Here is a 26,676-nt window from a genome sequence, read left to right as displayed (position 1 = left end):
CAATCCTCACCCTGTAGGGAAACTCCCTTGCCCCTCGTTATACAGCTACTCTCTCCTGAGCCGTCAGAGAAAGTCAAGTCAGAGAAAGTCAAATCGGAGATCAGCAAATCCTAGGAGCAGCTTTTGAAAAGAGCTTCTTCATTCAGAAAATTTCATCCAATTAAAGTTAAGTGGCAAATTGCTTCATTAGTAGCTTTTAGATTGACATAATGAACAGCTTCCCAAGTCAAACCATTCGCCTGTATATCACTGACTCTGGTGTTTTTTAATTAACTTAAACCTCAGAAAGCTTAGCTGGCCTAAGGGTAGATTATTAAAATGGAAGTCCTGACTCCATTCCAACTTGTTAAGGTGTATAACGTGTAATAGATCAAGAGGCTGAAGCTCATCTAGGAAATGTCATAATAGATACTATGACTAATTGGAGGGCACATTTAGAAATATTTTTATTAAAGATATCCAGCCATCACTGTAAACAGCTTCATGTCAGATTTTACATGGGAGGGGAAAGCATTTAGCCAGCTTGCCTTTCTCAGGGTAAAATTCTAGAGTTGTGTTCCCTTATTGTATACAAATTAGGCATTTCTTGATGAATTTATGCAGTTTCTGTTCCAAACATAACATAAATTTCTGACTTATAGACATGAATAGCTGCCTACTTCTTTGCATTTTGAGCTGCTTTTTGTTACAGGTTCCTGCCTGATCTTGCTGTCTCTTTTCTTTCAGGGTCTGACATTTCAGGAAGTGGAGAACTTCTTTACTTTCCTAAAGAATATTAATGATGTGGACACTGCATTAAGCTTTTACCATATGGCTGGGGCATCTCTTGATAAAGGTAATGAAACCCAAAAATGTTTTCTTGAGGATATCAACATTGAATCTGTAATCTGTTAAGTGACTACCCTTCCTTAACAGTAAATAGGAGTTTCTCTTGACATTATTTTTTATTTGTTTCCTTTCATTGCCATTGCATTTCACCCTGAGTGTCCAAGCTTAGCAGATGTATTTTCTTGTGTCAAAGGCTGTGGTCAAGGCAGACACCCATCTTTAGAAACTAGAACTTCTCTCATTGGAGCCAGAGTCATGACATATTTAAGATGAAGCTAAAGTCAGTAGCATTTCAATTCATTCTTTGGTGGGAAGCAGTAGTTTGGTTTATTTCCTGTGTTCACGTGGTTTAACATGATTTTTTGCTTTGTTTTTTAGATAAAATCATGGCTCAGAACAGCTATCCCCCTCCCCCAAACTGGCTTACTTCCTAGAAACTCAGTACGACTTAGTACAGGCAATGTGAGAGAGCAGGGGAAGTGAAAACATTATTTTCCCCCCAACATTTTATTATGAAAAAGTTAAAACATTGAGAACAGTTGAAGTAATTATTCAGGGAACATCCATATAGCCACTTCAGTTAACATTTTTCTGTATTTCCTATAGTATCTCTGTGTATGTATTCATCCCTCTATGAGTCTTTTTTTTTTAAACAAGATTTTTCTTTTTTTTTATTTTTTTTAAAGATTTTATTTATTTATTTGACAGAGAGAAATCACAAGTAGGCAAAGAGGCAGGCAGAGAGAGAGAGAGAGGGAAGCAGGCTCCCCGCTGAGCAGAGAGCCCGATGTGGGACTCGATCCCAGGACCCTGAGATCATGACCTGAGCCGAAGGCAGCGGCTTAACCCACTGAGCCACCCAGGCGCCCCGCCCCCTATCAGTCTTATTCTTTGATGTACTCTAAGTTGTAGACATCAGCATGTCTAAATACTTCAGCATGAAGACTAACTGAAGTCCAGTATTTTGTTTAAAGTTCCTTTGTGCCCCTTCATAGTCTTTTTCTGTCCCCATGCATGGAGACAACCTTAATCTGTATATTTTTCTACCATAGATTAATTTTGTTTGTTCTAGAGCTTCTTACAAATGGAATTATCCGATGTATAATCTTGTAAAGTTTCTCTCAGAGTGTTTTTGAGATCATCTATATTGTCATGGGCAGAATAGTTCGTCCCTTTTTTGAGTGGTAATTTGTTGGGAGGACTGCTCCACAGTCTGTCCATTCTGGTGACCATATCTGTTCCCAGTTAAAGTTGAGTATCAGTTAAAGCTGAGTATCCTTGTGTTAGTCTTTTTCAGGACATGTCTTGCCATTTCTCTCAGATAAATCCCTAGGAACGAATTGCTGGGTCCAGGGGAAAGTACTTTTTTTTTTTTAAACTGTCATTCCCTTTTTCACAGTGTTTCTATATTCCCACCAGCAGTGACAACAGTTCATGTTGTTCCACATTCTTGTCCACAGGTTGGCAGTATTCTGGAGTGTATTTGAAAGACATCTCATTTTGTTTTTCTTTTGTACCTCCTTGATGACTTCTACTATTGAGCAGCTCTTCTGTGTTCATTCAGATATCTTCTTTGGTGATGTGTCTGTTGAAATCTTTTGCCCATTTTTATTAGTTGCTTGTCTTATGATTCACTTATTGAAATTCTTTTTTTTTTTTTTAAAGATTTATTTATTTATTTGACAGAGAGAGAAGGATCACTAGCAGGCAGAGAGGCAGGCTGGGTGGGCAGGGAGTAGGCTCCCCGCTGAGCCCAATGCGGGGCTCAATCCCAGGACACTGAGATCATGACCTAAAGGCAGAGGCTTAACCCACTGAGCCACCCAGGCGCCCCTATTGAAGTTTTTGATACATATTAGGATACTAGTGCTTTATCAGTTATATGTATTGTGAGTATTTTTCTAGACTGTGACTTGCCTATTCACTTTCTTTTTTTAAGATTTTATTTATTTGACAGAGATCACAGGTAGGCAGAGAGGGGGGGGGAAGCAGGCCCCCTGCTGAGCAGAGAGTCTGATGTGGGGCTCCATCCCAGGACCCTGAGATCATGACCTAAGCTGAAAGCAGAGGCTTAACCCACTGAGCCTCCCAGGCGCCCCACCTAGTCACTTTCTTAAAGGTCTCTTTTTCATTTTCAGAAGTTTTTGGTTTTGGGTTTTTTTAATTTAATTATTTATTTGACAGACAGAGATCACAAATAGGCAAAGAGGCAGGCAGAGAGAGAGGGATAAGCAGGCTCCCTGCTGAGCAGAGAGCCGGATGCGGGGCTCGATCCCAAGGCCTTGGAATCATGACCTGAGCTGAAGGCAGAGGTTTAACCCACTGAACCACCCAGGTGCCTCGTTTGCAGAAGTTTTTGTCTGAAGTCTAATTTATTGAATTTTTATTTTTTAATCATTACTTTCTGCTCCTAATAAAACCTTTGTCTACCCCCAAACTGCACAGATAGTCTCCTGTATTTTTTTCTACAAGCTTTAGTGCTTCAGCACTTACGTGTCTTATATGATCCACTCAAATTAATCTCTATAGATGGTGTGAAGGAGAGTGTTCCACATAGATACCCAGTTGAACCAGCACCATTTGCTGAAAAAGCTTTCCCTTGTTTTGCTTTGGCACCTTTATCAGAAATCAAATTACCTTTTAAGTGTAGATCTGTTTATGAGCTCTCTGTTCTGTTACACTTATCTATGTCTCTACCCATGCTCACTCTGATTACTGTAGCTTTATAGGAAGTCTTAAAGTGTCAGGTATTATTAATCTCTCAACTTCCTTCTTTTTCAAGATTGCTGTAGATATTTTAGGTCCTTTGTATTACTACTTAAATTTTAGAGTCAGCTTGTCGCTTCCTTTGTAAAAAAGAGGTGGGATTGGAGCTCCTGGGTGGCTCAGTCAGTTAAGCATCTGCCTTCAAGTCAGGCCATGATCTTGAGGTCCTGGGATCAAGCCCTATGTCGAACTTCTTGCTCAGTTGGGAGTCTACTTTCTCTCTCTCTCTCTCTCTTTCTGTCCCTCCCCGCAACGCGTGTACGGGTGCTTTCTCTCTCTCTCTCTCACACTCTCTCACACTTTCTAATAAAATCTTAAAAAAAAAAAAAGAGGTGGGCTTGTGATTACAATAACATTGAGTATATATTAATTTGGAGAGAATTGACGTATTAGTGATATTGAGTCTTCTGATTCATGAGCATATTATAATATCTCTCCGTTTTTTAGATCTTCGTAGATTTTTCTCAGCAGTGGTTTTGTAGTATTAAGTAGACAGGTCTGGCACATGTTTTTAGAAATTGATGCTTAAGCATGTTATGGTTTTGATACTATTATAAATGGAGTTTTGTTTCATTTTCCAATTATTTGCTACCGTTACTAAAATACAATTGGTTTTTGTATATTGATCTTGTACTCTGTGATCTTGCTAAATTCACTCACTGTTCTAGTTGTTTCATAGATCTATTATGGTTCTCTATATAGGCAGTTGTCACCTGCAAATAGATAGTTTCACTTCTTTTTTGAGATTTATGCCTTTTTTTCTTGCCTTGTTGCACTTCCTTCAACCACCAGTATGATGTTAAATACAAGTAGTAAGAGAAGGCATCCTTGATCCTTGACCCCTTCTAGATTTTAGGGGAAAAGCATTTTCGATAAAAGTATTTTATCGTTGAGTTAGATATTAGACTGTGGATGCCCATTATCAAATTAAGGAAATTCCTTTCCCTTCCTAATTTTAAAAAAGGTTTTTATCTTCGGTGGCTATTGAGTTTTGTCAAATACTTTCCCTGTGTATATATATAAATGATTATTTGACTTTTCTCCTTTATTTTGTTAATATGATAGATTACCATAAGGGATATGATTATCCCTATTGTCCTGAAATAAACCCAGCTTTGTAATAATGTGTTATTGGGTTTTTTTATTGTGAGATTTGATTTGCTAACATTTTATTAAATATTAAGGGATATTGGTCTGTAACTTTATTTTTTGTAATATCCTTTCAGGTTTTGTACTATTCTCATAAAATGAATCAGGGAGGGGCGCCTGGGTGGCTCAGTGGGTTAAAGTCTCTGCCTTCGGCTCAGGTCATGATCCCAGGGATCGAGTCCCGCATCGGGCTCTCTGCTCAACAGGGAGCCTGCTTCCTCCTCTCTCTCTGCCTGCCTCTCTGCCTACTTGTGATCTCTGTCTGTCAAATAAAGAAATAAAATCTTTTTTAAAAAAGAATGAATCAGGGAAATTTTTCTTCTTTATTGTGAAAGATTACTGTTTCTTTCTGAATATTTCGATAGAATTTACCAATGAATCTATCTGGGCCTGCAGTTTTCTTTGTGAGAAAGTTTTGGTAACTTAATTTCTTTGATAAATACATAGGTATTCAGAGTTTGTGTTTTATCTTGTGTGAATTTTGATACGTTTTGGGGTTTTTTAGGAATTTTCACATTTCACCTAAATTATTGAATCTATTAACAAAAAGTTGCTTATAATATTCCATTATTATCCTTTTACCATCTAGAATCTGTAGAATCTGAAATCACCTTTTTCCCCTAACCTTCGTGAATTACAGCTTCTATCTTTTTTTTTTCTTTCTTTCTTAGTCTATCTAGGGGTTTGGCAATTTGCTTTTCTTTTTCTAGCTTTTGATGGAACTTTATCTACTTTTTCTTTTTTTAAAGATTTTATTTATTTATTTGAGAGAGAAAGAACACAAGTGGGAGTGGGAGGGAAGGAGAGGGTGAAGCAGACTCCCTGCTAAGCAGGAAGCCTGATGCGGCGCTTAATTCCAGGCAGACAGACTGAGCCACCCAGGCACCCTTTACCTACCTTTTCCAGCCTTTTCCAAGTTAAGCTTTTGAAGCTATAAATTTATTTATTTGCTTCATGAATTTTGAGCTCTGGTGTTAAGAGAATATATAGTTATTGGTTAGGATTATTTTGCTTTTCTTATGAATTGACCCTTTTATCATTATGAAATGTTCCCCCTTTATCTTTAGTAATATACCTTTCTAAAAAATCTATTTTATCTGATAGTGGTGTAATTACTTCAGCTTTGTTTATGGTTATTATTTGCATAGTATGTCTTTTTCTATTCTTTTATGTTCCGCCTATCTGTGTCTTTAGATAAGTGTATCTCTTCCAGACATATAGTTGGATCTAGTGGCCTGTTAGGTATATCTCTTTGCATTTCATATATTAATGGTTTCTCTAGAAGTTATAACATTTTACAGTTCACTTAAAGTTAATAGTGTGCCACTTCCAGTGAAGTGTAAGAACCTTGCAGTCAAATAGTTCCATTTACCATCACCCTGTTTTTTATGCTATAGTCGTCATTTGTGTTTCTTCTGTGTATGTTAAAATCCCTACAATACAACATTAGGATTCTTGCTTCCAATAGTTTTTTAAGAAATAAAGAGGAAAAAAAAATAATCTTTTATACTTACCCACATTTACCATTTACTTGTATTTACCATTTTGAGTGCTTTTCATTTATTCCTGAATCTCCAAACTTTTTTTTTTTTTTTAAGATCTATTTACTTATTTATTTGACAGACATCACAAGTAGGCAGAGAGGCAGGCAGAGAGAGAAGAGGAAGCAGGCTCCATCATGACCCAAGCTAAAGGCAGAGGCTTTAACCCACTGAGCCACCCAGGCGCCCCTAAACTTTCATCTGGTATCATTTCTCATTGGTCTGAAGAACTTTTGTTATTCCTTATGGTACAGACCTGCTAGCAATGAAATCTCTTAGATTTTGGTTGATCTGACAGAGTCTTTATTTCACTCTTGGGTACTGCAGTGTGTAAGTTTTAAATCTCTCCTAAGCTCTGATAGCTTTTATAAACACAGTCTTGCTTATTCAGCACTTTTCAATAGATTCCTTAAGATTTCCTAATACAAGATGATGCCACCTGCAAATAGAAAATATTTTACTTCTTCCATTCCAAATTGGATGCCTTTTATTTCATTTTCTTAATTGACATAGGTTTTTTTAAAGAACAGTTGCTTGTTTGCTTGTTTCTTTATGTTAAAGAATACCTCCTTTGACCTTTGTAGAATCCCTCGAAAAAAATAAATGGTATCATAGAGGTTATGTATGTATGTGTAATACCACTGGGTTATTACTCCAGAATAGCTTTGGTTCTATTGCTCCATTTCACAAAACGGATTTGACAGCATCTGAAAATCCAAAAATATAAGATAAAAATCCAAAGATAGGAGGTCGTCATTTATTGTAAAAATAAAATTAATAAGTTCCTCTTTATATTTGCATTTTTATTTTTAAAAAACTCAACTAAAGACATTGCTATAAAGCACAATTATCCTGGATGAATCACTGTCTGTGTTAAAATTACAGGGTGTATAAAATAGAATGATTCGGGGTAGTGGTGGCAAAGGAAAGTGCAACCTAGTGGTTAAAAAAAAAAAAAGACAGTGATTCTTTCAAATGACTTCAGGCCATTTCCTGGGATGTTTCGTCTCCATATAATCCGTGCCTCATTATCTTTGCTAATAGAGGCAATGTTAAAAAATTATACAGTCATATCTGATATCCAAATACATATTTGGCTTTAAGATGTATGATATTTAGCATTTGTTTTGACTTCTTGGTTTGTTTTATCTGTGTAACTTTGGATTCCCTGGGTGTAAAACGATAGACATCTAGGGGAAGCTGGCCTAGATTCATACTAAGTAGCAGGGAGAAGCCAAGTGTATTCCTTTCCTGGGGCTGCCATTACAAATTACCACCAACATCGTGATTTAAAAAAAAAAAAAAAAAACAAAACAGGAATTTATTCTCTCACAGTTCCAAAGGCCACAAATCTGAAATCAAGATGTTGGCAGGCCCATGCTCCCTCTGGGGGAAAAATCCTTCCTTGCCTCTTCCAGCTTCTTGTGGTTCTAGTCACTCGTTGGCTCATGGTTGCAGAACTCCTGTCATTGCTTCTGTCTTTACATGGCCTTCGCCTTCTTCTCCCCATGTCTTTCTTCTGTGTATCTCTTAAAAGGACACTTACCGGGGCGCCTGGGTGGCTCAGTGGGTTAAAGCCTCTGCCTTCGGCTCAGGTCATGATCTCAGGGTCCTGGGATCGAGCCCCGCATCGGGCTCTCTGCTCTGCAGGGAGCCTGCTTCCTCCTCTCTCTCTCTGCCTCTCTGCCTACTTGTGATCTGTCAAATAAATAAATAAAATCTTAAAAAAAAAAAAAAAAGGACACTTATCATTGGATTTAGGGTCTGGCTGGGTAATCCTTAGCCCAGATCTCATCTCAATTTAATTACATCTGCAAAGACCCTTCTTCCAAACATAGTCACATTCACAAGTTCTAGGGGTTAAGATGTAGACATAGCTCTTAGGGGGCCACCATTCAACCCACCATAGCAACCAAGAACTAAATATCACCCATAAGTAGTCCACCAAGTAAGACTAAAATGGGAAGCGGGGGGGGGGGGAGTGAATTTAAATTACTTTGAGAATACTTGTATTGTCTGTTTAAAAGCTTAAATTTTTCTAGAAACCTAATTATGCTACTTACCTGGGTAACTTCTATTTATCTTTCAAGACTCAACTTCAAGGGCTGCTTCCTCAGAGAGGTCTTCCCTAACTACTCAATATGAATTATAAAAAACTAACTATATTGTCTATATTCTTAGAATTTTTTAAAAACATTAACCTAAAATCCTCTGTCTTCATCATTGTCATCAATTCCTAGCATAAATTATGGACAAGGGCTTTAATGTCCACAAATGTGGCTAATCAGGCAGAGCAGAGACCACTAACAACAGTATTTTGTATGTAGTAGGCCCTCAGTAACTTACTGAGTTATCTACTACCTATTCAGGAGCTCAAAAAAAGTAGGCATTAGCCTTGATTTCTTGCTCCCTCACTCCCATATTCATTTCTTCAATAAATCCTTCTCTCTACTTCCAAAATACACCCTGCATCTGACTCCCTTTCTGCATCTCCCCTGCTAAAGCCATAGTCTCTCTACACTGCCTTATGGAGTTCCATATGTCATGGCCCTTTATACTCTGAGTTCATCAAATACCACTTCCTTCCCAGTTCACTCCACCCCACACTTTCTGTGTTTCTATTCTATTTTTTTTTTTAAGATTTTATTTATTCATTTGACAGATAGAGATCACAAGTAGGCAGAGAGGTAGGCCGAAAGAGAGAGAGAGGAAGAAGCAGGCTCCCCGCTGAGCAGAGAGCCCGATGCGGGGCTCGATCCCAGGACCCCGAGATCATGACCCGAGCCGAAGGCAGATGCTTACCCGACTAAGCCACACAGGCGCCCCTGTGTTTCTATTCTAAATGTACCAAGTTCATTCCCACTTGAAGGCCTTTGTTCTAGCTGTGCCTTCACCTCAAGTGCTCTTTCCCATGAGGTCGGTGTATTTGGGCCCCTGGAATCTGGGTCACATATAAATCACTTCCTCAGAAAGACCTTCCCGTCCTAAAGTAACCCCATCACCCTGTGTGTCATAACATTTGTCACTACCCAATATTTTCTCATGTGTTTATTCTGACTCTGCATACTAGCATGCTTATTTGTCTTATTCATGGATATATTCCCCACGTTTGGACAATCCTCGGGATACAGTAGACACCAACAAATGAATAAGTGAATAAACATTTTGTATATGTGCTGCCGAAGCGAGCACAAGTGAATAAACATTTTGATGGATTAAATAAGACATTGGATCTCAAGCCAATAAACACTCACCTTTCCCAGTAGACCCAGAGAACAGACTCATGCCATTAATTCACCACATTTTTCTGTGATCCCTATCTTTTAGACTTGACATTATGTCACCTTTTTGCATGCTTAAAAGGGTGATATCAATACTGTGAACTGTTCACACACTAGCACGTGCCTGGAAAGGCTGGCGTGTGTTCAGCTATCCTCGCCACTTTCCCTTACTCTGCTGGTTGTGCCTGTCCTCTGCAGCCTCTCCTTGCACTTTCCCCTTTGCTTTCAAACCTTCCTAATCCCGACAGCCCTACTGGTGATTTTTCCACTGGGTTGAGATCTACCCGAATTCTCCCTCTGCAGAATCCTCGGATTTTACTGCTAAGATGGAACTTGGAAGGGAGGGGGGAAAGTGTAGTAGTTAAGAACACAGGTTCCAAAGTCCTGATGTCTGGGTTGTTTTTTGGTTTTGTTTGTTCTTTTTTTTTTTTTTTAAGATTTCATTTATTTATTTGATCACAAGTAGGCAGAGAGGCAGGCAGAAGGCGGGGGAAGCAGGCTCCCTGCTGACAGAGAGCCTGATGCGGGGCTCGATCCCAGACCCTAGGATCATGAACTGAGCCGAAGGCAGAGGCTTAACCCACTGAGCCAGGCACCCCTGTTGTCTGGGTTTTAAGCTTGGCTCTTATCATTTACCGGCTGATTTGCTTTGGGCCATTTCTGAATTTAGTCTCCATGTTTTTAAAATCAAGATCATGATCCCTATCTCATAGGGTATTAACCTTGTGCCTATCATTCAGCCGCTTTCAGTTCAGTAAATGTCAGCCGCTTTCATTATGAAGTTGATGATGTAAACCAGATTTAGGGTGGTTCGTCCATTTGTTCAGCCAGCAGCATGGGTACTGTGCTGGGTTCTACCCTCAGAAGCTCGCAGTCTAACGGGAGAAAGAGGAGTATACACGCTGTTCCAGTTTGGTGTGGCAGAGATTAAAAGTGGAGCCTCTGTGCCATACTAGGGGTGGGGAAAGAGTGGGATGGGGATAGAATCAGAGTACTTCTGTCTGCCTTCTGCTCTCAGTCTTGGCTGTCTTCCTTTTTCCCCAAAAGGTTAGGACCTTCAGAAATTGGCACCTTTTAGAGGCCCTGGCACTGTCTCTTCCTTGGCTATTTTAGAACTCGCAAACCTGTCTTTAGACATAATTTAGCACAGAATTTCCCCAACAGCATTGTGAAGAACACTATTTACTGCAATATGTTAATGGTTCTGTGGGTTTAAGAAAAAAAAATGTTCCATGGTCCAAGTCAGTTTGGAAAATGCCAGGTTATACAGAATTTCTTCCTGTAGCTCTACTCCTGCCAACTTTTTAATATGCTAATGTGCGTTATTAATCTCCAAGAGAGCCTTTATAGTTCTCAAACTTGATTTGCCCCAAAATGTCTTTTAACAACTTATGGAGCTAATGAACAGTTTGAGAACCCAGGCAGGTGGCAGCTACAAATTTACCACACGACAGCATGATCCAATCCCTCCAGAGTAAAAATAACGAAGTTCATTAAGGCGCTTTCTTTAGTTCCTCCATGGCCCATGTGAGAATAACAAACTCCCAGGCAAATGAGAAATGTCCTTGGTGAATTCTGACCATTTGAAGAAAGAACCTTCCTCGGTGAAATAGTGTGCATTTCCCTTATAGGTCATCTCTTGTTTAGCACTTAAGAGGAATTGGTTCTCTTGCTTATTCACACACATACGGGGCATAAACTTAGATATATAACCTTTCAAGTGCTGTCTAAATGATTTACCTGGTCTGAAGAAGGTAATGGAAAACAACATGACTTCCTCCCTGATGGCATCCTATGATGGAAAAGTTAAAAGTTGAATTGGAACTCTAGAATGGGCTATGGTTTGTATAACTTAGAATATTCTTTTTTTTTTTTTTAAGATTGTATTTATTTATTTGACAGAGGGAGACACAGCAAGCAGAGGGAGTGGAAGAGGGAAAAGTGGGCTTCCCGCTGTGCAGGGAGCCCAATGCGGGGCTCAATCCCAGGACCCTGGGATCATGACCTGAGCTGAAGGCAGACACTTAACAGCTGAGCCACCCAGGCTCCCCAGCTTAGAATAGTCTTGCTTTCATAAAGAGAATAAAAGATTTCCAGGTATGGTGAGGCCCCGTTTTAAAGCGTCTCAGGATAATACAGATTTGGTAAACTTGTAGGTCCAGTAATGTTCCCTGTGTCATTTGAATGGTAAGACAAGAAAATAATCACACAAATATAGCCTATGGCCTTTAATACTCATGCCCCCCATGATCCTGCTTAGATTGAAAAGCATCATTTATGAGATGGTTGCCCTTAATTTTTTATAGTCATTCTATATGTGCAGTTTACCTTCTTGTCTGACAAGTCAAGAGAATAACTAGTAAGGCCTGTGGCATAAGTCCTAAAGGATGCTCTTGTTACAACCCCAGGCATTTTTTCTAAAGTATCAGTCATATCAAATGATCTGTGTTGCCTTTATTTCTGAAGTGACCTGGATAGCATAGATGATCTTTAAGGATCTTTGTGGCTTTGAAATTCTTTGAGTCTCTTATTTTGAATGAGTAAAGGGGTCTTAGTCTTTTGGTATTTAGGTCCCTACTGGGTTGTTGGGGAAGTTAGAAATTAGTAATGGAGTAAATTCTAACACACAAAGAACTGCTATATCCGCCACCTTCTCCTGAGCCATAAGAATCCCATAGCATTGTCATTTGGAGGACTGTGAGGCCATCACACATCTGGAACACTAACAGCGACTATCATTTCATAGCAACTTGTGTATGCCAAGCATAACTCTGAGTGCTTTATGGACATTATCTCTCTTAATCCTTGAAACCTGAAAAGTAGTTGGTATTATCCCCCACTTTGTGGACAAGGAAATATAAAATAGAGCAGCTTGCTCACAGTTACCCAGCTAAGCAGGTAGAGCCAGGATTCAGCTGCAAGCCTCTCTAATCCCAAAGTCTGTGTATTCTTCCCACACCATTATGTTGCCTCTCAGTAGTTACCAAAATGCCACTGGAATTTGGAAATATTTGCTGAAACACCATCCTGAAGGCAATGAAGGTTCACCATTTTGAACCATCCTTTTCAGTAGCTTAAGAATGACAGGTTCTAGGCTATTTCTTTCCAGTTCCCTTTGGCTAAGAGTAGACCTTCCTTAGGGTGAGAATAAAGGCCTTTTAGTAAACTGTGGTGTTTCGGATTTAGTGCCCTTCTCTTGAATATGAACTCTGGCATGACATTTTCCCCATGCAGTTGTCTCTTCTGTTCAGGACCAAGTTCTGCAGACATATTCTGACATCTGTAGTGAACATCTTACGGTGACATAGACTTGGAGTTACCTAATCTAGCTTCTTATCCCATATAGGAACGTCTTAGTAGGCACATCTGTGTTCTTCACCTTTCTCTTTGTATTACTCTCTGTAAAGAAACCAATACACAGAAGCCTGAAGTCACTTAAAAAGGTCACATAACAAGAAAAATTGGTATCCCTTTAAAAGATACCACAGAACAGAAAAATACATGTATATACTAAATGGTCCGTTTCTCAGTTGCATCATAGGATATACAGATGTGGACCTCTCAGATTCTAATAATCAAGATGTTCTTCACCACCTCTACTCACTGGTGTGGCAATGTTTTGTTACGCTTTGAGATGTTGTCCTAACATCTAGCATTTATTCAGAGTTAACTATATGTATGAAATCTATATAAATTTTGGTTTCAAACTCAAATCTGAATTTGAGTCCCTGCTACTCACTAGCTTTGTGGCCTTGAGCAGATCACGTAAGTTCTCAAAGCTTCAGTTTCCTGATCTGTAGAATGGTGATAATAGAATATTGCTTCAGGGTTATTATGATAATTAATGAGAGAATACTATACTAATATACCAGATGGAAAGTATAACTATACCCAGATGCCTATTCTGGTTTTCAGTCCCTAGATACTGTCTTTCCTTTGCCCCCTTATTTTCTTAAGGAGCTTATAGACTGGAAGCAAGCTATACCAATGTGAGAACTTAGCAATAAGATATTAAACAAAAGTAGAAAGATTACCCTAGGACCTAGTGGGCTTACTTTTGTTTTCTTAGTAAGTAGTACCTACTGCTTTTTTTCAGTCATTTTTGAGATTCATATTAGTTTAGAAATTACAAGTTATTTGCACTTATTAATAAGGAGGATTGGAGCTTCAGGTCTCTCCTAAGTTTCATGATTCATCCAAAAATTCTTGAGATCATTGCTTTCAGAAGGCATTATCCTTATTTAAGTTCACTCTTCCTGGGAATATCTAACCCCTGTTAATATCTCTATAGTATCCTCAGCTTTCAAGGGGGGGATTTCACTACACCATGAACGCTTGTGGAAAACATGGTTCATGTCCTCATCTTTTGTGTCTGACTCTGATCACAGAACAATTCTTTATATCCAGTAGATGTTCATCTGATGTTGACTAAACGAATGAATTAATTCTAGACATGCTCAGATCCTGGCAAGGATGGTGAAATGCCCTAATAAAAGCCTAGTGAGGGGGAAAATGATACAACTCTGTCACCTTCCCGTGTCATTAGTTTTCTTGACACCATGGGCAAGTCACAACTTCTCTGACCCTCAGGTTAGAGTGATACTAAATATCTCCAAAGGTTCTTCCAGATTGGAAATTTTAGGATTATAATTATATCAGCTTTTTTACTCAATGTAGTAATGTTTTAAGGGACATGTTATAGCCTAAAGTTATATCCAAATTTGCATGAAAATGAACCAACTTATAATTATCAGATACATTTGAAATCAGAGCAGCACTGCTGAATTCCCAAAAGTAGGGTGGCAGTTTTAATTTATTTTCTTGTTAAGAAATGTAAAACTTAATTAGACTCTGGCCAGTGTAGCTAAAGATCTCATTTGTGGAGTTTGGTATAGTAATTGCAGAAGGTCGACAGTTCTGTAAAATGTACCTAAAATGAGCGCAGCTGTATATGAAGTATGATTTCAGGAACCTCAGAAGGACATTCCCAACCATAAATACCTTCTCCACTTAGCTTTCTTGCTGCATAACAAATGACCACAAATTTAGCAGTTGAAAACACCTATGTGTTACCTCACGTTCTGTGAATCTGGGTTCAGCATAACTGGCTTCTCTGCTTGGGTCTTTTTTTTTTTTTTTTTTTTTTTAATTTGAGAATGAGAGAGAGATTGAGAGCATGAGCAGGGGGGAAGAGCAGAAGCCGAAGCTTCTCTGCTCAGCTCATAACAATGTTTAAAGTATAACAGGTGTCAGAGGGCTGCATTCTCGTCTGCAGTTCAGGGTCCTCTTCCAAGCTCATTTAGGTTCCTGGCAGAATTCAGTTCCTTTCCGTTGTAGGACTTTTCCTTTCTGGCTGCCAGCCAGGGATCACTGTCAGCGGGCTGCCGCAGATCCTTGCCATGTGGCCCCCTCACAACGTGGCAGCTTACTTCCTCACAGCCAGCAGGAGACTCTCTTTCCCCGGTGTGCTGTGTTGCATTCTCTTATTATATAATTGTAATCACGGGAGCGACTATCCCATTACGTTTTTCTTATAAAGTAATCTTAACCACAGAAGTCGTATCCCATTATATTCACAGGTCCTGCCTGTGCTCAGGGAGAGGACATTATAGAGGACACACACACACACACACACACACACACACACGTTGGGGAACGTCTCAGAATTCTGCCCACCACACCAACCATAATTCCAGAAATTCACACCTTTATGTTTATTCTTTGAAGAATTCTGAAGATATGGACATTGTAACTGATTTTAAGCCTTGTTATCTAAAAAATAACATGGCGGGCGCCTGGGTGGCTCAGTGGGTTAAGCCGCTGCCTTTGGCTCAGGTCATGATCTCAGGGTCCTGGGATCGAGTCCCGCATCGGGCTCTCTGCTCAGCAGGGAGCCTGCTTCCCTCTCTCTCTCTCTGCCTGCCTCTCCATCTACTTGTGATTTCTCTCTGTCAAATAAATAAATAAAATCTTTAAAAAAATAAATAAATAAATAAATAAAATAAAAAATAACATGGCAGCCATAAAATTTTAGTGTGAGAAGGGAGCTTAGAAATAACTTTATTTAAACCCCTGCTTTATTGCTTTTAACCCCTTCATTTACACCTGAAGGAAATGACTTGCTCAAATCACAGGTAGTGTGACACAAAACTGAGACCAAAGACTGAGGTTCACTGACTTCCACACCATTGTTTTCTTTGATTCATGGCAGCTGCTGCTACTAGAAGAACCTGGAGAATTATATAAGGGATTCAGTGCGTGCATGTGAAAGGAGAAATGGGAAAAGTTCACAGCAAAAATGTATGAGAGGCCATCCCCCAGACACTCATAGCATGAAGGCAGGAGTCAGACTATCATAAAGATGTGTGAGGAATAGGTTATATGGGGGGGAAAGCTCCTATTTTATAAATTCTGTTAAAGTTTGTGGGAGGCAAGCCCCATGCTTCAGTTCATCATTGCATTTTGTAAAAACATTTATATGTGAAGAGGAGCGTTGGCCAGAATTCCTTTCATTTAAGACAAAGTCATCAGTGTTTAAAATGATTCATGATGAAGTCAAGGAAGCTCAAATTCTGAAAGAAATGTTTGTTTTATGAGGCAGTTTCTCTGCCGAGACCTCATTTGTTTTCCCAGATTTAAAGTCACTTAGCCATTCCAAAGATTGATTCTGAGTTAACTACATTACCTTGGCCATATTGTGATTTAGTAAAATTATATAAGTGCCCCAAGGTGGGAGAGAGCTGCTTTGGGGATTCATGATTACCAGTGGGAGAGAGAGGAGGGTCGGGGGAGGATAAACTGGCCAAAATCCACATAAATAGATACATAAGGACAAAGTAAGCCTATATTCCGTCTCACTGAGAAAAGGATCCTAAAGGAATTCCACCAGCTGGGGAAGTAGAGAGATTAGTATTTATTGCAAGCCCTGTTTCTCTAGGGACTTCAAGGTTTACTGCCCTTGGAAGCCTCTGGGACTTTGATGAGACACTTGTAAAGCTGGAGAGTATTTAGTCTTTTACGTTATTTCAGTAAGCCAATTTTTAAATATATCCATGCCTCTCCCCTTAGCTATCAGAGATTCAAATTCTGTTGAGCCTGACAACTATAGGCCACCGGGGAAGTCGTGTTGTAAGGGAAGGGGGACTCAAAGGTACTTCCTCCTCAAGACTGAGGTTGGATAAATTAAGAACTGGTTAAATAAATGATATATCCTGTCAGTGGAATACTATGGAGTTGTTTTTAAAAAAAGAACCTTTGGGGTGCCTGGGTGGCTCAGTTGTTAAGCATCTGCCTCTGGCTCAGGTCATGATCCCTGGGTCCTGGGATCGGGCCTCACCAGGCTCCCTGCTCAGTGGGGAGCCTGCTTCTCCCTCTTCTATTCCCCCTGCTTGTGTTCCCTCTTTTGCTTTCTCTCTCACTGTCAAATAAATAAATAAAATCTTAAAAAAAAAAAAAGCTTGTTTATGTACAGGTATGTAATACTTTCTGAGATATGTTGTTAAGTGAGTAAAGCAAAACCCATATATTTAGTATACTACCATTTTTCTGGGAAGAAATGAAGAACGAATATTTGATTTTATTTCCATATTTCTGGAGAAACTGGAGATATTGGTTGCCTCTGGACAAGTAGGTGACTGGGGAATAAGGTTGGGAACGGTACTTCAGCCCTTTGGTACCATTTGAATTTTCAAACAGATGCATGTATTACCTAATGAAAAACAACTTTGTCAAGTAAAAGGAATGAGAATTTAAAGAGACAAGGAGACAAAAACAAGTGAATACAGGAAATTGGTCTCCAGATAAGAGTTGGCTTTGTTATCAGGGTTTCCTTGCAAAGGGCCTTGACTGGCCCTCTCTCAACACCCCCTACACCTATTTATTTTATTTACAATAGAATATTGTAGTTCCCTAACCAGACGTTAGTATCCCTTCTGCTTTCAGGACTTTATTCAGACTGACTCCTCCACCCCCACCCCACATCACCCACTACTATCCTTGCCCAGATCTGGGGCGGTCCTCTCTTTAATCCTTTAGAATTCAGATCCAGAATGTGCCTCCTCCCCAGGACACACTTTTCCACTATAGCCCATATGTGTCTGCTAGTATGTCTGACATTTCTCCTCCGTATTTCTCAATCTTCATGATACATATGGTCTCCCCCACTAAACTGATCATTCTCTGGGTGTGTCAGCTGAAATCAGTGCCTAATGGTGCTGGTAGAAACGATTGCCTTTTGTGGACAGAATGTGATGAGGATTTTTGATGAAGCCAGATATAACATGGGTAATGGTAGTAAAACTTACTGTAAATGGGTTTGTACTAGATTAAGCGCATAACCCCATTGAAGCAGTCATCTGGGATGATGCTCTGAGTCCAGGAAACCTGACTGCGGGTTGTCTCTGTGGCTAGTACTGGTGTTCAGAAGCCAGAACCACCGGCATCACCTCTGACAAGTGGGCAGCCTGAGGGCACAGAGGGGGCCACTGGCCCGCATCTTAAAAGCCCCAGCCAGAACAAGAATTGTTACCATTTTCATTATTAGCATACTGCATTGCTCTTGGCTCCTTAAATTGCTAGTTGCCTTGAATGCTGTCCTGCCCACCTCCTCCGAACCCCAGGATCAGGTTGAAATGTGTGTGTTGTCTTACCCAGAGTACCTTGGAAGAAGATACAAAAGAAAGGACAGGGGCTCTCCAAAGGAAAATCCTTCCCCCTCTCCCCACCCCACCCCACCCCCAAAGCCATCTCTGGATGGACTTAAGAAACAAAGACATCTGTATCGTAAGCCTTTCCAGGGCCGAAGCAGAACTGTCTCCCCTCACTTAACCTTGGCGGTCACAAGCCAGCTTTTCATTTTCCCTGCTGCAGTCCAGGAAGGCAGGAATAATCACACGGCCACACAGCTAGAGGCTGTCAGCCCAACTTGGCGAATCACCTTTCCAAACACCTTTGCAATTAGGAGGAGACAGGCAGCTGCTAACTGGGTCAGGCCTGCTCTTCGGACCCTGCCTCTGGGCATCAGAGGCAACTGTGGGGAAGAGCTCCCAGGGCTGCCTCTGTTTCACATGTTTTTCATTCAGTTGCAGTTTAATAAGCCTTTTACGTTGTCCCCAAAATTGTTGGTGTAAGTTCCAAGGGAATGCTGATGGCTTCCAGCATGTAGGGCGATCGGATCTGTGATCAAGCTGTAATGCTGACTCCTCACAGCCTCCGGCTGTCCAATCATTCACCCCTGCCCACCAGCTCAGAGTACTTGCCGATTCAGCCTTTCTTTCACCTGAGCTTTCTCTGTTGTTTAGGGGGATGGATTCATGGGGGAGCTAGTATTGTCCGTGTAAGGGTTCAGGGTGCCCCAGCATGCACAGGGAAAAGATCCTTGGGCTGGAAGTCAGGAGACCTAGATTCTAGACCCAGCTCTGCTGCCAGCTAGCTGTGTGACCTGGGCAAGCTATTAACTTCTCTGGCCTTCACACTTTCTCTGAGGTCTCTTCTGGTTTTAATTAAGAGTATATCATTCCAAGTGGGTCTGTAGGCTTTTATCCCTCCAGAACTCTCCCTTCTTCTGTTTGACTACTGTGGTAAATAATTTTATGTCATGTAGCTTCTGACATTACAGACCCACAAACTCAGCGTATATTCTTTCTCCTGTTATATTCTCCAGTTATGGACCGTATGCCAGAGAGTAAACAGGAGACCAGGCATGACTCAGATTCTGCCTGGACTTTTCAAAAGGCCCGGTGATATCACATTTTTAAAAGCCAGTTGCACCCATGTCTACAAATTCTTCCTTATCCAAATCTAGTAGAAATCACCCAACCTCATGTGCATCTGTTGTTCAGGCAGCCGGACCACATTTGTACCAAAGAAATACGCAGGCCTTGGGGGACCTAGACCTTCTTCGGGGTGACTTCATGCTTCAGGTGGATATCTTTCAGATTAGAAACTAGAATCCCAGCCATCAATCAATTAGCATCATCAAATGAGAGAGACCCAGACTCCAGTACCGATACCTGGTCTATCAAGACCTGGGGGGGGGGGGGCTTTGGGGGATGGGCAGTGTTCTGCTTGCTATGATTTAATTATGATTTTCTGATTCAGGAACATGGAAGCAACTGTGAATGAGCCAGCTCTTAGGACCAACTGTCAAGCATGTGGCTTGTAATCTGCTGTCATCCTCCTTGTCCAAAAAGAGTTCACAGTTTGACAGCTCACCAGCTAGTGAAATATTTGTTTCCTCCACTGCTCTAATTCATACCCTGGGGACGTGAGGATCTGGACAGGGAAAGGGCTCCCCCCAGCTAGGCTCTGTGCTGCTGGTAACTTCCCAGTGGTTTGAGTTACAATGACTCAGCTGCCCTCGTTTTTCTCCCCCTATAGAACAAATGGTGTAGAACCCTCTCCGAGTGAAACAGAATATACTCTGTAATTACTCTGTCAAGAACTAGCATCTGTAATGAGGCATTCCTGCTGGTGGCCTCCAGAGGTCCCTATTCTATAACCACTAAGTACCACTTTAATGAACTTTTCCCTAAAAATTGTCAAGAGCTCTCACTGACATCCTTGGATATTATTTTAGTTAACAGTTTATTTAGAGAAAAGGGCCCATCTTCACAGGGCGAAGGGATCAACAGTAGACGCTCTGCCCCCAAGAGAATGGAGGGAACTTGGAAAGAGGAAAAAAAAAGGCTAGTTACCAGTTATGATGGAAATGTGAGACTGATGTGAAATGCAGAAAAAGGAATGGTTAATAACGGAGTGTTGCTATTTATCTAATACAAAACAGGTTTTAATTCATTTCTCAGAACATATCTCTGTGACTGCGGAGGGTAGTTCTGTCACAGTTTGAGAGCATCCAGTTTCTTCTGATCTGATTCTGTTTGCATTGAGCAATCTTCTGAGGTGAATTGAATTTCCTTAGTAGATTTTCCAACTGCGAAGTATAATAACCAGCTGTTATCATTTTAGTTCTTGTAACAGTTACTATTCTTGCTGTAAATTGGCCTGCTGATTTCTGTTCCTTCCCTGGGCAGTTTAGTTAGCAAGAATCCGTTCTTCCTGGGCCAGCAAAAAAAAAAAAAAAAAAAATCAAATGTCTAGACCAACAAGGCAAAGTTTTTTAAAACCCTAGAACTTCTACAGTCGTGCAGATTCTCCAGCTGCCTGTCAGCAGTTAACCACATCTCCTGAACATCCGCTAAAATAATGTCTTCTGCTTAAGTCTTAAATGTCCAGGCGACATTGATTCCTCCTTCACCCCAACTCCCGTCCTGGGTGCGGGATGAGAAACCTGGCAGCCCTCCTGGGCAGCCGTCCCCCTCAAACTGTAGGCTGTGAACACCAAGGCATGGCCTAGCTTGTGGCCTGTACAACTTCCCTCTGCCCTTCTTCACACAGATCGTCAGCTGTTTCTGTACACCTCCACCCTCAGATTCTAGAAAACACCAATCAACTCTTCTTCCTACGACTAAGCCACCTTAGTGGTTATCTTGTAGATCCATTCATATGAATAGGAAAAAAGTAAATTTTTAAAGAGATCAGGCGACTTTATCAGGGTCATACAGCAAGTGGGTGGTGGAACCAGGACCAGAGTGCAGGTCTGGTGACTCCAAGGATTCTCTCTCCTGCACCCCTTTGCCCCCTGCCTGGCTCTAGTATTTGTATGTGCTGACCTCAGGGGCCCAGTGGTAAATACAGGGAGGTGACAGAGGCCAAGTGAAAGGCCAAATGCAGAAGAAAATGACAGGAAAGAACGGAGATTACAGGACTGAAATCAGCAGAGAAGGCACAATGACTCTAATTCAAGTTCCCACTGCTTCTGGATGAATCTAATCTGATACTTAGAGAGAACACTTCATTGCTAGGTGATTGATAAGTAAAAATCAATCCTTTTCTTTCCCGCAGGGTTCATCTCACTTAAGAGCATGTCTGTAAGCAATAACATAGTTTATACGTGCCCCTAGATCAGGTTGGAGGACAGAAGGGAGAAAAGGCAAAGGAAACAGCCCAGCCCTTCCTGGCTTGTTTTTCATGAGAACCCAATTCGCACATGATTGCCAGTGTTTAACAGTAAATGGCAGATAAAAAGAAAATGGTAAGAGAGGAGAGATTTTCTGTGGAGGTCTGGAAGAAGAAAAACAAGGCTGCAGACACTGAGCTAGTGAGATGGGGCCCACTGTTACCCCAGGGGGCATGGTTGGAAGAGACAAAGTGGTGGACGGGCAGCCTGTAGGGAGGAGGGGCAAGGAGCTCATCAGTGCAGGTAATTTTCTGGCACCCAGCAGTGGAAGGGTGATGTCCGAGGGTACTGCCACAGGCCTCCTCATTCCCCACCTCCCATTGTTTCGCTGCCTACTTATTTCCTTGACTTTTTATTATCATATTCTTTTTTTTTTTAAGATTTTATTTATTTACTTGACAGAGAGAGATCACGAGTAGGGACTCGATCAGAGGACCCTGAGATGGTGACCTCAGCCGCAGGCAAAGGCTTAACCCACTGAGCCACCCAGGCCCACCCCTTATTATCATATTCTTTCCTGTAGGAGGGAAATGCCAAGACTGAGACTATTGTAATATCAGGCATTCTTAGTTTTGGGGTTTTTTTCTAGGCACTCTTCTGGTGATAATTTACTAGGAAAGCCGCCAATGAATACTCTAGACCATTAGATTCCCATCCTTAAATATTATGTGGACTTTCACCTTCTAAATTTTAACTGTGATGGAGGAGCCTGGTTGGGTCAGTGGGTTGAGCCTCAGACTCTTGGTTTTGGCTCAGGTCATAATTTATACAGGGTAGTGGGGCGAGCCCCAGTCGGGCTCCCACGCTCCGTGCTTGGCAGGGAGTCAACTGGAAATTCTCTCTCCCTTTCCATCTCCCTCTGCCCCTTTCCCTACACAGACTCACACACTCTCTCTCTCTAAAATAAATGGATGAATCTTTAAAAAAATTTTTTTTTAATTTTTACTATGGTAAAAATGTATATTAACATAAAGATGCCAATTAAACCATTTTTAGGTGGACAAGTTATCAGCATTCATTACACTCACTGTTGTACAACCATCACCACTACTTCCAAAGTGTTTCCATCACCCCAAACAGAAAATCTGTATCCGCTGACCACTAACTTCCCATTCCCAATACCTCCAGCCCCTAGTAACCGCTAATCCACCTTCTGTCTCTATGAACTTAATACCAGCCATTCTTACTTTTTTTTTTTAAAGATTTTGTTTACTTATTTGACAGAGACACAGCAGCAGGGTGAGTGGGAGAAGGAGAAGCAGGCTTCCTCACTGAGCAGAGAGCCTGATGTGGGGCTCGATCCCAGGACCCTTGGGATCATGACCTGAGCCACCCAGGCTCCCTCCCCGCAGGCATTCTTACTTAATTGTATATACCTCCTAAAATGTAGCAGCAGTAGAAAAGAATGGAGCCTGAGGTGAAAAGGAAAGGCTGTTGCGGGTTAAAAACCAAATTCTCATTCTCATTCTCTTAAATATAGTTGAAAACTTTTTATTACAACTAAGTAGTTGTATCCCACGCATTCAGAGAAGGCAGACTGAAAGTCCCTCTGCCAAGTGCTAATTCAGCATCTTTCTTCTTGCAGTGACCATGCAGCAGGTGGCCAGGACCGTGGCCAAAGTGGAACTCTCGGACCACGTGTGTGATGTGGTGTTTGCGCTCTTCGACTGCGACGGTGAGTGGGGCCCTCTGGAGTCTGGCGGGAAAACGGAGCCCGACCATCCTTGAAGTGGACACTGTTGATACCAGAGGCTAGCAGAGCGCTCTAGTGCACTTGCCTGCGCCTCTTGAGCCTACGCCTTTCCCACAGCAGTAGCTCAGCCCTCAGCGCCATGACACTGAGAGCTAGAACCCCCGTTCTGAGCTTGTGTTTTCCATTTCTTCTCGTAATTCCAATTTGCCTGTAGGCCTAAGTGAATGTATGACCATAAGGATCTTTAAAAAGGAAACAATTCAACTCTAGGGGGTGATCTTAAAAGGGAATTAAACTCAAATATAAAAGCTCAGAAAAGGAGACAAAAATATTAGATCCAACTTGCTGCTTCATAGAGTAGGAGCACGTGATCATCTGTCTAGAAAGAAGGTGGTCCTGATCTTCCCTGCACCCCCCAGAGCACATCGCAGTCATTCACATCCCATTTCTGCCTTCCAGCTGTAGCGGCGCGTCTGCGACCGCTCTGTAGCTTAGCTCACGTGAGAGGTCCTGGTTCCCCTGTGGCGTCGGTTCTCAGCTACCTTGCCTGATGCAATACTGCTGTTCACCGTGGAGGCTCACACCTTTCCTCAGTGCTTACTAAGAGCCAGCATTGTGCTAAGCTGCTCAGGTAACCCTCTGAGTAGGAGCCATTTTTCATGACATTTTCCAGATGAGGACGCTGAGACTCGGGTGAGGTCATTTCCCCAGGAGCACACAGATCGTGGTCAGGTAGTAGTAGCACAGCTAAGCTGTGAATCCAAGCTGGCCGCCTCCCTCTATGTTCTGTTCCCTCCCCTGCTTGTTTCCCAGGAAGTGAAGCTAATGGAATCCCGGAACCCGGTCAGAAGTTCCTGCCTTGGTGAAACCTTCGTTCTGGCCCCAGCATAATAATGAAACACTCTGGCTTTTTCATTCCTCAGCTTGTTTCAGTTTGTCTTCATTACTACAGGTTACACTCTCTCCGTGCACGTGACCTAACTTCCCTACTATACTGTGAGCTTTTTTAAGTTTTTACTTCAATTCCAATGAGGCGGGTGTTACATTAGTTTCAAGTGTACCATACAGAGATTCAGTGACTCCATACATCCCCCCCTCGGCCCCGACCCATGCGCATCACAGCTCCCTCCTTACTCCCCTCACCCGCCTCCCCTCTGGTAACCAGCCACTTGTTCTCTACAGTTGAGAGTCTGTTTCTTGCTTTATCTTATTTTTTTTTCCTTTGGCTTGTTTTGTTTCTTAAATTCCACGTGAGTAAAATCATACAGTATCTGTCTCTCTCTGATTTTGCTCAGTATTAGACTCTCTAGCTCTATCCATGTCATTACCAATGGCAAGATTTCATTTTTTTTATGGCCAAATAATATTCCATTCTGTGTGTGTGTGTGTGGACACACATACATACACACCCTACCTTTTTTATCCATTCAGCAGTCGATGGACACTTGGGCTGCTTCCGTATCTTGGCTATTGTAAATAATGCTGCTGTAAATAAATTGTGGGCTTTTTAAGGGTTACTGCAAATCCTTTATTCCATTGGACCCCTCCATAGGACCTCGGGTAGTACTTTGCACATAACAGATGTCATTAACTTGAGTTATTGAAGTTACCTAGTTGAACTTGAGTTATTTAAACCTCCCACCTGCACCCACAACCAGGTCTGAGTGGAAGAAAACTGCAGGGTTAGGGCAAGAAGATGGCCTCACCCTCACATAGGGGTGGGTCATTTTCTAGTGCTGCTCTGTCTACATGATATTCTACTAGTTTCATGTGGGTATTACATTTAAATTAGCTAAAATTAAAAACAATTTAAAAGTCAGTTTCTTGGTCTCTGAAGCCACATTTTAAGTACTCAGTTGCTGCATGTGACCAGTGGCTACTGTCTTAAATAGCACAAATAAAAAAAAAATCCCTCATCAAAGAAAGTTCTAAGGAACAACACTGCTCTAGAGAGGTTACCGTTTCTCAGATTTTGGTTTTTATCCTAATCACTTCTGGGTGGCTTGAGTTTTTTCCCAAAAACCACAATTTTATAATTTTTGAAGCCAGAGAGCTGGTCTGCAAAGTAAACACAGGAATAAAGGCAAGAAGCCTCACAGCTCCCCTCTTCTCCTAGGAAGGCCTGAGAAATGAAATTTTATTTTCCCACCTTTTTTTTTTTTTAATATTTTTTTTTTAAGATTTTATCTATTTGACAGACAGAGGTCACAAGTAGGCAGAGAGAAGAGGAGGCAGGCTCCCCGCTGAGCAGAGAGCCCGATTCGGGGCTCAATCCCAGGACCCTGGGATCATGACCTGAGCCGAAGGCAGAGGCTTTAACCCACTGAGCCACCCAGGCGCCCCTATTTTCCCACCTTTTAGAAGGAGGTTCTGTCAGTATCTACTTGAATCCACCTTTTAAAAAATAATTTAACATCTCTGGGGCTTATTTTCTTTTCTTTCTTTTTTTTTTATTTTCTTAATCTATAGAAAAATGAAGTATATATTAAATTAAAAATCTATTGTTATTTTTACACATTAAATCTTAGGTCAGAATGCCAAAGGACATTGACTTTTCAGACTGGTTGACCTGAGAATTTAGAGTTGCACTCACAGATCACATGTGCACACAGATGACAATTCAGTCATGTACCTGCTTCATAAGTAAGCCATTCACCTTGATCAGCTCTGGCCCTAGGGAAGAAGGAAGCAAATCCCTTGGCAGTCTAAATGACCTCAGATTTTTTAAGCCTCTCTTAAAAAAATATTAAGAATCTCATTGGACCTTTTTAATACTTTTAATTATATTCCTTTTTTTTTTTTTAGATTTTTTAAATTATTTATTTATTTATTTGAGAGAGAGTGTGTGCACAAGTTGGGGGAAGGGCAGAGAAGCAGACCCCCTGCTGAGCAGGGAGCCCTACCAGGACTCTACCACAGGACCCTGGGATCATGACCTGAGGCTAAAGGCAGTCACTTAACTGACTGAGTCACCCAGGTGCCCTTCTAATTATATTCTTTTATTTTTTTTAAGATTTTATTTATTTATTTGACAAACAGAGATCACAAGTAGGCAGAGAGGCAGGCAGAGAAAGAGAGAGAGAAGGAAGCAAACTCCCCGTTGAGCAGAGAGCCGGATGCGGGGCTTGATCCCAGGACCCTGAAATCATGACCTGAGCCGAAGGCAGAGGCTTTAACCAACCCACTGAGCCACCCAGGTGCCCCCTTTTAATTACATTCTTAACAAGCCATATCACTGATCACTTTTCAGCCAGCCAGGCTACTTTTTAACTCTTCATGTTGAAGTACACACATACAGAAAAGTGCAAATACCATTAAGTATGCAGCTTGCTAAATTTTTAAAAACTGAACACACCTGTGTAAGCAGTATTATCCAGAAACATCACATTGGCAGGACCACAG

At 41.2% G+C, this 26,676-nt stretch overlaps 1 protein-coding gene across 3 annotated transcripts in view; it reads left to right on the top strand.

The window, feature by feature from the left end:
* Nucleotides 1-26,676, top strand: part of MICU1 (mitochondrial calcium uptake 1) — a 242,801-nt gene that overhangs the window by 213,772 nt on the left and 2,353 nt on the right. For all 3 annotated transcript variants that reach the window (XM_082715893.1, XM_082715895.1, XM_082715894.1), the window contains 2 exons: nucleotides 727-835; nucleotides 23,167-23,256. In XM_082715893.1, coding sequence (XP_082572019.1) covers nucleotides 727-835; nucleotides 23,167-23,256 — 199 coding nt within the window. The remainder of the gene's footprint in view (nucleotides 1-726; nucleotides 836-23,166; nucleotides 23,257-26,676) is intronic.

The sequence above is a fragment of the Mustela nivalis genome (genome assembly GCF_964662115.1).
Source record: "Mustela nivalis genome assembly, chromosome: 2".
NCBI lineage: Eukaryota > Metazoa > Chordata > Mammalia > Carnivora > Mustelidae > Mustela > Mustela nivalis.
The sequence above is the reverse complement of the archived record's forward strand: the minus strand, read 5'-3'. Positions and strand labels throughout refer to the sequence as shown.